The 15,612-nt window shown below is 35.2% G+C and overlaps 1 protein-coding gene across 2 annotated transcripts in view; it reads left to right on the top strand.

Annotated features, from left to right (window-relative positions):
• The window catches only part of COL21A1 (collagen type XXI alpha 1 chain), a 212,329-nt gene that overhangs the window by 182,081 nt on the left and 14,636 nt on the right, over window positions 1–15,612 (top strand). For both annotated transcript variants that reach the window (XM_057700407.1, XM_057700406.1), the window contains 3 exons: window positions 9,564–9,608; window positions 11,767–11,820; window positions 13,421–13,474. In XM_057700407.1, coding sequence (XP_057556390.1) covers window positions 9,564–9,608; window positions 11,767–11,820; window positions 13,421–13,474 — 153 coding nt within the window. The remainder of the gene's footprint in view (window positions 1–9,563; window positions 9,609–11,766; window positions 11,821–13,420; window positions 13,475–15,612) is intronic.

Raw genomic sequence — 15,612 nt, 5'->3', positions numbered from 1 at the left:
CCATAGCTTTCTATTATAGTTTGAAATCAGGGAGCAGGATACCTCCAGCTTTGTTCTTCTTTACGAAGATTGTTTTGGCTCTTTGTAGTTCCCTGTAAATTTTAGGATTATTTGTTTCAGTTCTGTGAAAAATGCTTTTTGGTATTTTCTTAAAGATTCCATTGAATCTATAGATTTCTTTGGATAGTATGGACATTTTAACAATATTTATTCTTCTAATCCATGAACATGGTGTATCTTTCCATTTATTTATGTCATCTTCAATTTACTTCCCTAATGCCTTACAGTTTCCAGAGTACAGGTCTTTCACTTCCTTGATTACAATTATTCCTAAGTATGTTATTATTTTTGATGCAATTGTAAATGGGATTGTTTTCTTAATTTCTGTTTCTGCTAGTTCATTATTAGTGTAAAGAAAGGCAACAGATTTCTGTACAGTTGACCATTAAATAATGAAGGAATTAGAAGCACCAACACTCTATGCAGTCACAAATCTGCATATAACTTTTAGTTGGCCCTCCACATACTCAGTTCTGTTGTATCCATATCCGAGTTCTGCATCCTTGGATTCGGCCAACTGCAGATCATGTAATACTTACTACTGAAAAAAATCTTCATATAAGTGTACCTGTGCAGTTTAAGCCTGTGTTCCTCAAGGTAACTGTATAGTAATTTTGTATCCTGCAACTTTATTGAATTCATTGATGAGTTTTTCAATGGAGATTTAGGGTTTTCTATATATCGTATGTCATCTGCAATTGTTTTTCAATTGTTTTTCTGCAATTTTTTTTCTGCAATGCTATTTTTTTCCTGCAGTGGAGATTTAGGGTTTTCTATATAGTATGTCACCTGCAAATAGTGACAGTTTTACTTCTCTTCTAATTTGGATACTTTAATGTCTTTTTCTTACCTAATTGGAATTCCAGTACGATATTGAAAAAAAGTGGAGGGATTGGGCATCCTTGTCTTCTTCCTGATCTTACAGGAAAAGCTTTTAGCTTTTCACTTTGAGTATGATATTACCTGTGGGTTTTGTCATATATGGCCTTTCTTATGTTAAGATATGTTCCCTCTATAACCACTTTGTAGAGAGTTTTTATCACAAAAAATGTGGGATTTTGTCAAATGCTTTTTCTGCAGCTACTGAGATGATCACATGATTCTTATCCTTTGTTTTGTTCATGTGGTGTATCACATTGATTGATTTGCAGATATTGAAGCATCCTGTATCCCAGGGATAAATCCCACTTGATCATGGTGTGTGATCCTTTTAATATATTGGTGAATTCAGTCTACTAATATTTTGTTGAGGATTTTTGCACCTATGTTCATCAGAAATAATGGCCTATAATTTTCTTTTTTTAAGTGTTTTTATCTGCTTTTGGTATCAGGGTAATGCTGTCCTTCTGGAATAAGTTTGGAGATATTTCTTCCTCTTCAATTTCTTTGGGATAGTTTCAGAAGGATAGGTATTAACTCTTCTTTACATGTTTTGTAGAATTCACCTGTGAAGACTTCTTGTCCTGAACTCTTGTTTGTTGGGAGTTTTGGGGTTACTGATTCAATATCATTGCTAGTGAGTGGTCTGTTCATATTTTCTATTTATTTCTGATTCAGTCTTAGAAGACTGTATGTTTGTAAGTTTTTATCCATTTCTTCTCGGTTGTCCAATTTTTTGGCATATAAATGTGTGTAGTAATCTCTTATGATCCTTGTATTTCCATTGTGTCAGTTCTAACTTTTTTTTTCATTTATGATCTTATTTATTTGGATTCTTTCTCTCTCTTTTTTTTTCTTGCTGATTCTGGCTAAAGATTCAATTTTGTTGATCTTTTCAAAGAATGAGCTCTTAGTTTTATTGATCTTTTCTACTGTTTTTGCTGTCTATATTTTATTTATTTCTGCTCTAATCTTTATTATTTCCTTCTTTCTACTAATATTGGGATTTCTTTGTTCTTTTTTTAGTTCCTTTAGATGTAAGGTTAGATTGTTTATTCGAGATTTTTCTTATTTCCTGAGGTAGGCTGGTATCGCTATAAACTTCCCTCTTAGAACTGCTTTTGCTGCATCCCATAGATTTTGGAATGTTGTGTTTCCATTTCTCATTTAACTGCAGGTATTTTTTGATTTCCTCTTTGATTTCTTTGTTAATCCATTGGTTGTTTACCAGCATGTTATTTAGCCTCCATATGTTTGTGTTTTTCCCAGTTTTCCTCTTGTAATTGATCTTTAGTTCCATACCATTGTTGTTGCAAAAGATGCTTAATATGATTTGTTGTCTTAAATTTATTGAGACTTGTGGCCTAACGTGATCTATCCTGGAGAATGTTCTATGTGTACTTGAAAAGAATGTGTATTCTGTTGTTTTGAAGTGCAATATTCCGTATATATTTGGCTCATTTGGTCTAATGTGTTGATTGAGGGCAAAATTTCCTTACTATTTTCTATCTGGATGATCTACTCATTGATATAAGTGGGATATTAAAGTCCCCTACTGTTATTGTTTTACTGTCAATATTTCCCTTCATGTCTATTAGTATTTGCTTTATGTGTTTAGGTGCTCCTAATTTGAGTGTATAAATGTTTACAAATGTTATATCCTTTTTATTGGGTTGATCCCTTTATCATTATGCAATGCCCTTGTTTGTCTCTTATTACAGTCTTACTTTTAACAGTCTTCTATTTTGTCTAAGTATTGGTACCCTAGCTTTCTCTTTGTTTGCATGTGCATGGAATTTTTTTTGTTCTATCTCTTCACTTTTAGTCTCTGTGTGTCTTTAAGATCTAAAGTGAGTCTCTTGTGGGTAGCAAATAAATGGGTCTTGTTTTTTTTTAAATCCATTCAGCCACTTTGTGTCTTTTGATAGGAATATTAGTTCATTTACATTTTTTTAAATTAATTATTTTATTTTTTAAGCTCTTTATTGGAATATAATTGCTTTACACTATTGTGCCAGTTTCTGCTGTACAACAGAGTGAATCAGCTGTATTTATGCATATATCCCCACATCCCCTCCCTCCTGTGACTTCTTCCCACCCTCTCTATCCCACCCCTCTAAGTCATCACCAATCATGGAGTTGATCTCCCTGTGTTATGCAGCAGCTTCCCACTAGCTATTTTACATTTGGTAATGTATATATATCAAAGCTACTCTGTCACTTCATCCCAGCTTCCCCTCCCCCCCATCCTCCCACCCGCCATGTCCTCAGCTCCATTCTTTACATCTGCATCTTTATTCTTGCCTTGCACTGGGTTCATCAGTACCATTTTTTAAGGTTCCGTATATATGTTTTAGCATATGGTATTTGTTTTTCTCTTTCTGGCTCACTTCACTCTGTATGACAGACTCTAGGTCCATCCACCTCACTGCAAATAACTCAATTTCATTTAAAGTAATTATTGATAGGCATACTTATTGCCATTTGGTTAATCGTTTTCAGGTTGTTTTAGTAGTTCTTCTCTCTTTCTTCTCGTCTCTTTCCTTTTGATTTGATGGCTTTCTTTAGTGTTATGTTTGTATTTCTCTTTATTTTTTTGTGTATCTCTTGGAGGTTTTTGATTTGTATTTACCATGAGGTTCATATATAACAACCTATGGATATAGCCGTCTGTTTTAAAGTTGATAGTTGCTTAAGTTGGAGCAGATTCAAAAAGCACTACATTTTTATTCCCCCCACCATGTTTCATGTTTTTGATGTCATATTTTACATCTTTTTATTTTGTGTATCACTTAACTATTTTAGATATTATTATTTCACTGCTTTTGTATTTACATTTCATACTAGCTTTATAGTTGGTTGATCCACTACCTTTACTATATGTTTGCCTTTAACAGTGAGTTTTTTTTTCTTTCATAATTTTCTTGTTTCTAGTGATAACCTCTTTTTTTTCTATTTAAAGAAGTCCCTTTAGCATTTCTCGTCAGGTTGGTTTAGTGGTGATGAACTCCTTTAGCTTTCATTTGTCTGAAAAACCCTTTTCTCACCTTCATTTCTGAATGATAACCTGGCAGTGTAGAATATTCTTGGTAGTAAGTTTTTTCCTTTCAGTATTTTGAATATATTGTGCCAGTCCCTTCTGACCTGTAAAGCTTCTGTTGTAAAATCAGCTGATAGTCTTATGGAGTTCCTCTTGTACGTAATTATTTGCTTTTCTTTTGCTGCTTTTACAATGCTCTCTTTAATTTTTGACATTTTAATTATAATGTGTCTTTGGATTTATCTTGTTTGTAACTCTGTGTTTGTTGGACTTCGATGTCTCTTTCCTTCACCAGGTTAGGGAAATTTTCAGCCATTATTTTTTTTTAATATAATTCTATATCCCCTTCTCTCTCTCTTCTCCTTCTGGAACCCCTGTAATGCAAATGCTAGTATGCGTAATGTTGTCCCAAAGATCCCTTAAACTATCCTCATTTTTTTGCTTGTTTTTTTCTTTTTGCTGTTCTTATTGAGTGATTTCCACTACCTTGTCTTCTTGATCACTGATCCATCCTTCTGCATCCTCTAATCTGCTTTTGATTCCCTCTAGTGTATTTTTCATTTCAGTTATTGTATTCTTCAGTTCTGATTGGTTCTTTTTTATATTTTATATCTCTTTATTGAAGTTCTCACTGAGTTCAGTCATTCTTCTGCAGAGCCAGTGAGCATCTTTAAGACTGTTACTTTGAACTCTTTATCTGGTAAATTGCTTATCTCCATTTCATTTAGTTCTTTTTCTGAGGTTTTGTCTTGTTCTTTCATGTAGAAGGTATTCCTTCATCTCTTCATTTTGCCTCAATCTCTATGTCTGTTTCTATATATTAGGTAGAACAGCCACATCTCCCAGTCTTGAAAGAGTGGTCTTATGTACAAGATGTCCTGTGGGGCCCAACGGTTCAGCCCCCTCTGTTCACCAGAGCCAGGTGCTCCTAGTGTATCCCCTGTGTGGGTCACATGTGCCTTCTTATTGTGATTGGGCTACGATTGCTGCAGGCACCCTGGTGTGCAGGGCTGGCCCCCTGAAGCAGGGATGCTTTGGAGGGATGCTGGGGCAGTCTGCTGGGTAGGATGAGACAGGAGCTCCTTTAAAGGAGCCAGGCTGGGCAGGGCCTCTGGGGAATGCTGGGCTGGGATGCATAGTGTTAGGTAGGTTGGTAGAGAATGATAGAAGTGGGGCCCACCACCACCAGGCCACCTAGGTAAGAGGAGAGTAAGAAAGGAATGATGCCTGTCAGCGCTTCTGTCTCTAGAGTAAGTTCTACCAGATCCCTGTCCCTCCAGCACCTGCCCTAAAATTAGTCAGTGAATCTCCTTCTCCTATGACCCAGGTACTTTTTAAGCTGCTGCATCTGTGCTGGAATTTAGAGTGAGTGTAACCCTGCTGGCTTTCAAAGCCAGACATTATGGGGTTCATCTTTCCAGTGCAGGGCCTCAGGCTGGGAAGCCTGACATGGGGCTCACATCCCTCACTCCCCAGGGGCTCCTCTCCAGCTGTGACACCCCTCCTGCTTGTGGGTCTTTACACTGGGGATGTGGGTTCTAACTAGACTGCTGCTCTGCCCCTCAACATATGGCCTTTTCTTTTTGTTCTTAGTTGGAGAAGGTCTGCCTGCTAGTCTTCAGGTTGTTCTCAGAGATGCTTGTTCCATATGTAGTTGTGGTTTTGGTGTGTCCGTGAGAGGAGGTGAGCTCAGGATCTTCCTAATCTTCCATCTTGATCTGGAACCCCATTGTAGAATTTTCTATAATCAAAGTCAGCCAAACATGAAAAGGCAAAGTCAATGAATGAGGGGCAATGCAAACCTGTTGGCACCCCCTAGTGGGAAGCCTTAGATTGCCTGAGTCATCTTGAACACAGTGTAAACTTGGGGAAATGAGTTAGACAAAGACAAGGTGGAAAGACATTAAAAAAAAGAATCCTCAAAATGGAGGAGGACACATTTTGAAACATGGGAAAGAATTGACTTCATCTATTTTGTGACTTTCAAAGTTCAGGAAGGAGTTATGAAAAGTCATGAAAATTTGTTCATTTTAGTCCCAGCACTAAGCTAAGTGCTTGCGAGAGCTAGTTCCTATAATGTACCAACTCTAGAACCAAGTTCTGTTATTCTTCCCCATGTATAAGATGGGGAACTGAGATGTCAGTTTAAATCACTGTCCTGGAGTCGATCAGCACGAGATAATTGGCTAGCTGACTCCAGCATCTAAACTTTTAACTGCCTCTACTATGCTCTTGATTAATAATCATTGTAATCTTTGTAGCTAATAAGAATGATACTTTCAACATATGTGTTTTGTATTCATTGCATCTTTAGAAATGCAGTGAATGTAACAAATGCAACATATGTGTTTTGTATTCATTGCATCTCCTATTATATCAAATCACTTCTTGATATAATAGAAGAAAGCATAATATGGTTATAATATTTTGACAACTGTATATCAAATATCTCTACAACTGTGTAGAAAGGTTGAAATTTTTGATTTAAAAATATGATTGATTAGATTCATTTTTCATACATTGAAATTATTGCAAGACTTTACAGCAGATTTGACCCAAAATGCTCTAATTTCAGGAGAAAATCATTCCATTGCATGTGGAAAAGTATAAAGTGATATCCTATCTTTTTAAAGTAATGCATCATGGACACATTTCCTTCATTATAAAGTGGTCTGTAGGAAATAGGGGCCAAACCCTTTCCTCTAAATTATGCATTTCTATTTTTAATGACTTTTTTCATTATATAGCAATGGTTTAATGGTTACAGAGAAGCTTCTAGAACATTTTTTCATGTCAACATTCTTTCACCACAGCATTACACAGGATTTTCCATTTGATTTTCTGCTCTTCCTCAAACCCAAACTGAAATCACAGAAGTGGAGGAAAGATGCCCCTTTATTCTCACCAAATAAAATTCTTGCTTCTGTCTTTACTTATACAGTTCACAGTTGCCTGAACCCAAAACCACACAGGCTGAAAATGAAATATAAAATAAGTTTGCTTGGAAAAACATTTACCCAATGAAGTAATTGTTACTAAATACTTTTGGATCAACAAACTGGTAACCTTCAAATGGTTTTGAATAATATTTCTACTAATGTAAAATTGGCAAAGTTTAGTTAATTTCAGTGAACATATTGGGAGCCCAGGGAAATATTGTCTAGGAGAATTTTATTAACTAATATAGCTCCAAGTGATTTCAGTTCTTCTGGTGAACCTCTCTCTCAACAGTTTTTATTCCATGCATGCTCATGGTATTATATTAGTTTTGCCAAGAATTGCTATTCTAAATCAGTTTTACATTTTATTTTTTAATATTATTAGTTTTATGTATCTTTTGCTTGGTATTTGTAAAGTAAATAATTCTTGGTATAGTTGGACCTAGAAGATATTATGACTTCTTTTCATATCTATGACATGTATTCATATTTTACTAACTTATGAAGGCAAGCAATAGGAAAAGGAATCTATTTTTTTTCCTGATCTGAAATCCCCTAAATACTCTCAATATCTGATATGTTGAAATAATGTAAGGTTTGTGGCTATGTCCTAATGCAGACCATGCTCAGAATTAGAATTATTCACATAAGAGGTATTAGATCAAATCTAAGGAGTGACCTGGGTTGAGTGGGGACTCTCAAGACCTCCTGGGGACAAGGGCGCTGCTTGGGCATAATTTTGTTTTCCCCCACAGTGAGAATATAGCTTTGCTGACTGTGGGATTGGCTGCAGAAACAGGAGTAACTAATTCCTACTAATATAAATTGTCTAAGAGCATAGAGACTTGAATAGGGGTGAAACCTTAAGTAACAAAGGTTCTGTGCAGCACAAAATTCAGCTTCTCAGGTCTGACAGTATTGGGGCAGTTGCAGGATCTCTTTAGGAATTCTTGGGGCCAGGCGACTTGGCATCGACACAGCTGCAGAGCAATGTTTGCCCACCTTGCATCTGATAAGATTTTACAGACAGATTTTATTTGAATTTCATTTAAATTCAGAACTTAATCAATATGGTGAGTTTGTGTGTGTATTTGAATGGGAATTGGTTCTGGGTGGTTTCATGGTAAGTCTTGGTCTATTGAAATGGAAGCCTTTATTTTGATTAATATTGACTTTAAATTGCTTGTGTTGAAACTATGCATTTTCTGCCTTAGAAAGGATACCATTCATATCACTCCATTTTCTTTATTCTCATAATTCAATTAGTTACTCTTGCTTTATGTTTAGAGTGCTGATAGGGTACACTGTGCTCATGTTTTATGATGTTATTTAAATTTTTATATGATTCTATGTTATTCTCTAGTTAGTATGTTTATAAAGCAACCAGTATGCTAGTCCCTTGTTGGTGGTCATTGCTCTCATACAAGTTTTCACTGCAAAGGAGGTAGTACCAAGGCAAACTGAATTGAGCCAAATAGGATCAAACTGAATTCTAATTTATGATTTAACTTTGGATCTTAAAACTAGAATTTGTGCTGTATCTTGTACCATAATTGTGGCTACCACATGGACCAGTATTGTATTAATAGTCAAGATGTGAAAATTAAAACAATGGCAGAGTCTCCCTGTAGTAGAAGATAATTGATCTCATTGCCCTGATATACTGAGGACCACTTCTGTTCTTTGAAAGTCCTGAAGATGCAGAGGGCTTCAAAGAAATACTGGTGGACCATTTTACCTGCCTTTCAAATTCCCTTTTCTGCCAAGTCAATACATATATATATAAAAACAAATATTATTATTTCAATCAAAGTGTCATCAAAATAGGAACTAAGAAAAAATGAATATGAAATAAAAATTAATTAGTACCATCACTGTTTGTTTGGGGTGATAAATGATCATTTTGGAAAATGCATTGAATGACAATAGAACTGCTTTCCTGTTATTAAATGTGCTCACATTATTCTCAAATTCAGGCAATTAGCATTAATTTTCTCTGAATCTTGCTAGAAAATTCATACATTGGGATTGAGCCGTGTGAAAGAGTTCTCTTTATTTCTTTCTTTTTGTCTCGCTGCAAAATGGTCTGCATGTGCTCCACGATTTTATCAGCAACAGAATCATTAGAAGAAAGATTGCTGTGTCTCATACAAGGAATTAGGTTCCTGGGTGTTTCAAGGCTCAGTTTGGAGGAAATTATTTAGTTTCATTAGTTTTCAGTTATGGTTGTGAGACTGTGAGGGCCTTTCGAACTGTTGTACTGAATCTGAACTCCTATGATTTAACAGTTTTTTTGCATTAATCATTATAAGTAACATAAGAAAGTGTTCAAATGATATATCTTTCTTATTTTATCACTTACATTGGTCTGAATAAACAAGCCAAGGTTAATATTCTCATAGCTTCTTTTTTTTTTAAAGCCTGTATTTAGAACTTTAAATATCAGTAGATGTTCCTAAAATATTAAATCTCATAAATTTTTTCTTTTCCAAAATCTGATTAATATTAGTAGTGGTTTCATATAGTTAAGAGATATGTTTGATGATTTGCATGCTGTACAAGTTAAAACTCCAGTTGTGGCCTTTTCTTCTTTATTGATACCATCTAAATTTTGTAAATTAAAAATCCACTTTATTTCTTTTTAGGGAATCCCAGGATTTCCTGGAAACCAAGGATTAATGGGACAAAAAGTAAGTACTAATGAAAGTTGAAAGATTTGGGCCTGGAATCTGATTATGAAAAGGGCAAAGTAGTGATGTCTCTTCACATAGAATACATTTTACCATATTCATGGCAACAGGTAATAGTGCAAAAATGATATAATTTCAGTAGCTATTATTTTGACCTTGCAATTAGTTTTTGTTGTTGTCTTATACAGATAGTATAAATTTGGATTTATGTATGTGCTTTCTATTTTACTTGATTGCTTTATATCTTGTGCCCTTAGACCATCCTTTTGGGATAATTTTACTACTTCCTGAACTATATGTTTAGAAATTCCTGTAGTACGAATATCTTGGTTATAAACTATCAGTTTTTATTTAATTACCAATATCTTTATTTTACTGTTGTTTTTTGAGAGAGGATTTTGTAGGGTATGTAATTCACGGTTGATGATTATTTCTTCTTGATACACTGAAGATTTTCTACTGTCATCTCCTGGCTTCCATGGTTAGCTATGAAAAATCTTCTCTTGTTCTAATCATCATTCTTTTGTACATGATCTGTTCCTTCTTTTGGGATTCTTTTCGGTATTTTATTTGTTTTTAGTGTTCTTAAAACTCCCCATGATGTATCTAGATATGGATTTCTCTTTATTCATCTGGGAGGGAATTTAGTTTGCTTTGTGGCTCTGTGGAATTATTTCCATTACCTCTGGTAGACATGAGCTGTTAATCTCCATGTTACCTCTCTTCATCCTCTGCTGTTCCCTCCTTCTGGAATTCTAATTAGACATATTTTATTCATTCTAATTTTGTCCTCTACATCTCTAAATTGCTTACTTTCATATCCTTGATTCTTAAATTCTGGTTAAATTTTTTGGATATATTTTCCAGTCTATTTATTCTTCCATTGTCTAATCTGCTGTTTAAACAATTAATTGATTTTTTAAAAAAATCTAATCATATTTTTCATTTCCAGAATTTCAGATTTTAATAACTTTTTTTATTCTTTTTTTAATTGAAGATTTACAACACTGTGTTAGTTTCAGGTGTACAGCAAAGTGATTCAGATATACACACACACACATATTTTTTTCAGATTCTTTTCCCTTATAAGTTATTATAAGATATTAAATATAGTTGCCTGTGTTATAACATCTTTCTATTCTTGATAGTCTCTTGCTCTGTCTTCAGTCCTAATAGTCTTTCATGATTCCGTTCTTCCATTTGTGAAGATTTCACATATAGTTCTAAATTCTGTTTCTAGCCATACTAACAGCTGTGGTTCATTGTTATTCTTCTTGACGCTCAGTCTGGTGGCTTCTGCCTCTCCTGTCTTAACTGTTGATGAGGAGCTCATTGCTTCATCTTAGTTAGTGGGTGTCCTGTCAGCCTAACTGGGGCATGGAAAGCCTCCTGCTGGTAGCCCTGGGTACCATTTCAGTGCCCTTTGAGAGTCCTGAGCCATTGTAGGTATTAAAGACTCCTGCCCTCTCCCTGTGGCTGGCCCAGTGTTCAGTTTCCTAAAAGCTAAGCATGTCCCCTCAGACACCTCCAGCCCACTTGATTCCTGCAGCTCTACCTCTGGCGCAGTTTCTGCTCGCTTCCAAATCCTCATAATTGCAATCCTAACCCAGAGTATATTTTATTAAAATGAAGGATCTTTTAAGACTTCCCCTGCTTCTCAAAGAGGATGTTCTTTCCAGGGTTTTTGTCTGGAATCAGAGAATTCCTTGGAACATTAGGTCAGCCACAATCCCCAAATTTAAAGTCTAAATGCTGTTATACTGTGTCCTAATTTTTCTTAATTTGTGCTTACTACCGTAGCTCTTCAATTATGATAAATAAGAAATTTTTTTCACTTGATTTTTTTCCTTCTGTTGTCTCACCTCACCAACTTTGTGTGAATTGCTAGGTCTTCCTCTGAAAGAATAACAGTACCATTCCTGATTTCCTAATGAAAATATTTCCCTTAGTAATTCCACAGACCCTAGGCCCAGGTCATTAAGGTGTTAGATTCCTGATTTTTTACCTTGCATTGCTTCTGTCTTGTAGTAGAGGAAGAAAAGGCAGACATGCTGGGTTGATTGGTATTGAGTTTTCATTCCATAATGCTTTGGTAGGAAATTTCTAAAGATGAATTAATAATTTACAACTTCAATCTTGATCTCTATTTGATTTTTAGGGAGAAATTGGGCCTCCAGGACCACTAGGAAAAAAAGGAGCTCCAGGGATACCTGTATGTTAATGTCATTATTGAAATATTGTTATTATGTACCAGGAGTTTTTATTCTGAAGTTCACAAAACTGGGTGGGGGGGGGGAATTCAGCAATGAGATTTTTGGGGACCACAAATTCCATCCATTTATGTGAAAAAGATTATGTCCATTTTTCTAGACGAGTCTAGATTTCTTCAGATTCTCAAAAAGTTGGCTACCCAAGTAAAGGTTAAGAACACTTACTGTAAATAAACCAGAAAACAAATACTCTAGCTATTTATTAAAAGAAAAAAACACCAAGTACCATGAGAAGGTCTAAAACTCAATAAATATTCTTTTTTAATTTTTTAGAAAATTTACAAATTTATTACACTAATGAGGGAGAATATATTCAGAACAGGTAGTATAGGAAGATCGTACATTAGTGAAGTTTTGGGAGTAAAGGGACATTTGAGTTTGATATTAGAAATTGTGACAATCCTATGGTGTATAAAACTCCATAAGAAATTTCTAAAAGTTATCACTAGAAGTGGTGTGTATTTTAACTTACGAATCAAATTGCCTGTAATAGCTTTTTCTTTAAGTAAAAACAAAAATTGACAGTTTATGACTTTTCATTTAATTATGTAAGTGAAAAAAGCAGATATTTTACCCAGTGAAAAGATTTGATAAAATCTTGGTGAAAGACTTGAATGGAATATTCTTCCTCAACTTCTGTCATCATGACCAAATTATTTTTTTGTTGAAATGTTAAGTTAAGCTTGATTATTTACCAGTATTTAAGTTAGCCTCCAGAAAATGAAGGCATTGAATAGAACTTCATTGAACTTCAAGAATATCTATATCTAATATTTCTAAGATTTCAAACACTATGCTATAACTAGTATACTTTACATTTTATAGTTGTAATAAATCCTAAACTGATAGCAAAGCATAGTAGTGATGACAAGCTAATTTCAGTGTGACTGTATTGAGATTCTGTTTTCTGATACTAATTGAAGATTTTTTTTGCACATCACATTTCCTTTGCTGTGATTAAGAGAAAGCAAATGTGTTTAATATGTGTAATAGTATTTAAATGGAATCTAAATTAAATTAGTTCCTTGTTGCTAGAGTAGTTATCAGTGTCTTATTTTGAATCATATGATTAGTAAAAATATAGCCATTTGTAACTTGAATGGACATTATTAGATTCAGAGAATTTATTAGATTTTAACTCTTTAAAAACATTATTCAAGAAAATAGAAATGTAAGTAAAATTGACCAAAATAACATCTATGAAGAAATCTAATTCTTGGCTCTCATGAAAAAGGAAGAAAGTAAGAGCGTAGAAAAAAGAAACTTTTCTTTACATTTATCTCTTACTAGCTCTCTAGCAATTTTTGCTATTTGTAGGTGATTTAAGCAACCAAATTATAAGGGCTTTGCCGACCTTCATGTTATCTTGCATAGTTTGATTCTTTATTACCCTTTATATGGATATATGTAGGGAAGTTTCCCATGTATTGCATTATCCTTTAGTGGATTGATTATTATGGTAATGTGTAAGTTGAAAATTGATTGAATATTTAAAAAATATTATTCTCTAAATTGCTCTTGTAATTCCCACTTAAAATATAGGGTTTGATGGGAAGCGATGGCTCACCAGGCCAGCCTGGAGCCCCAGGATCTAAGGTAAAGAAGATGAAATTAACAACATTGAGAGCTTTGTGCAAAATGACCATTTAGGTACTTCAGCCAAAGTTTTAAGTACATAGATTTTATTTTGAATGTGATTTGAATTCTCTGAACAAGCACTTATAGGGATGAAATCTTAGGCAAAAACTAAGCATATAAAACACAGGAATGTGAAGCAGGCCTGGTTTAAGCTGGAAAGGGTCCACGATCCCGCAAGACTCAGCCCTCTTCCCTTACTGGCAGCTCAGGGGACTGAGGAATACCAGGGGCTCTGTACCCAACCCACCATCTGTAGTGACGATTGAGGGTAACTTTAACAACTTGCAAGTCCTCTTCTTGGTATTTTATTTAGTGGAATGGAACTTTTATTTGTAAAATACGTTGTCATGAGTTTTATCCTCCCTCGGGACTGTGGATAAGATGGCACGTTATCTTAACTTTCACATTTGCAAAAAGTAAGGCAAGCCTGACAATATATTTAGGTGTCTGGTGAGGTTATTCTTAAGGTAGAACTGGAACTCTTTGAGTACTATGATTCGACCACATTCTAGGTATACAGAGTCATGTGTAAGAGAATTTCTTTCTTGGTTTACTAGAGGATCAGATTGTGCCTTCTGGATCAACTCAAGAAACTATTCTCGGCTATTTAATAAGTAGATTCTAGGATAGCCTTCCAAAAGGAAGTGATGAAATTGCTGTTTTGGAAGCATTCAACCTTTAACTAGACCAGGGAAATAGATCCTGGCATACAAAATGAGGAGATGGCCTAATCTATTCTACTTTTAATTTCTAAAGTACCTAGAGAAAGAGATAGGATAAAATGTCATGGGAGCCCAGTGATTAGGGAAAAGTAGCTGCCCTCTGACCAGGGGTGGATCCTGTGGGTCCTTGGAACATGGTGAGTCCTAGCGGTAGTAAGAGTGCACTTGCCAGGTGGAGGGTCTCTATCATGTCGCAAGGTCATTTGGTAAGAAAAATAGAGTAGTTGTATGCTCCTTAAATAACTGGGGTACAGTGGACTCTCCCATGATGTTCTGGATGGTCTAATTCTTAAGAACGCAGCCTAAGATTTTATCAGCTTTTTAAATTAGCCACTTAGCATCATTGGCTCACACTGAGCTGGAGGTCGATGAAACCTGCTGGATTTTCCATACAAGATTTTAGAACAGTATACGTGTGGCATCCACCACTTGGGTAGGTCTGCTGGTGTGGCTGGAGAGTCGAGTGGCTGATTCTAACATCACAGTTTGTTTGATTTTACATGAATTACTGTAAAGTTTGATTTCCCTCATCTTGTCCTTCTACAACTATTTTGTTAAAAATAGATTCAAGGTGTTAAAATTATACCTCTTAAATGTTAATCTTTTCAATGAAGTATTTCAGCGTCTTTTCACGCAGTATATTACCTCAGGCCTTAGAAAGTTTTTCTGCCAGGGACGAGACAGGGCATGTTTTAGTCTTTGAGGTCCAAATAGTTTCTGTTGCAGCCACTCAACTCTGCTATTGGAATGCACAAGCAGCCACTGTGTGAATGTGCCCATGTTCTTGTAAAAGTTTATTTACAAAAACAGGCAATGAGCTGACTTAGCCCATGGGCCATATTTACTTGCCTCTATATTATTACCTTATCCCTCTGGTTTTGTCAGCTAATATATCTGTGAACCATGCCTTGGTATAAGTTCAAGAGTAGGACAAAAAAAGCTATTATGCAAGGCAGGGATGAGGCTGAAATTCTGTGGTAGATCTTTAGAAAACTTCCAATTTAGATAATAATACCTCTTTTTAAAATAGCCATTGAACCATTTATAAGTCTAGCATATATTCCAGTTTTATAAAATATTATCTAAATGACACCAGGGTATATTCACATAATCAAGTCATGTAGCTTTCAGCAGGTCATGTCACCTCTGTGAGTTTCAGCTTAATCATTTGTAAAATTAGAAAATTTAAGGAATCATTGTTCTATGGTCTAATCATGCTGTAATGTGCTAAATACTTGAATTAAGTCCAAGTATTATGTTCACGTGATTCTTAACGTGAGCTGAGAATGAAGGTGGTTCCCTTTGCTGATCAGTGAGCCCTGACCTGGCTCTGGGTGATCATCGCCCCCCGCCCCGTCCCAGGTGTCACACCAA

The sequence above is a fragment of the Hippopotamus amphibius genome, chromosome 11 (genome assembly GCF_030028045.1).
Source record: "Hippopotamus amphibius kiboko isolate mHipAmp2 chromosome 11, mHipAmp2.hap2, whole genome shotgun sequence".
Classification (NCBI taxonomy): Eukaryota; Metazoa; Chordata; class Mammalia; order Artiodactyla; family Hippopotamidae; genus Hippopotamus; species Hippopotamus amphibius.
Note: the sequence above shows the minus strand (reverse complement) of the source record. Positions and strands in the feature narration are given on the sequence as shown.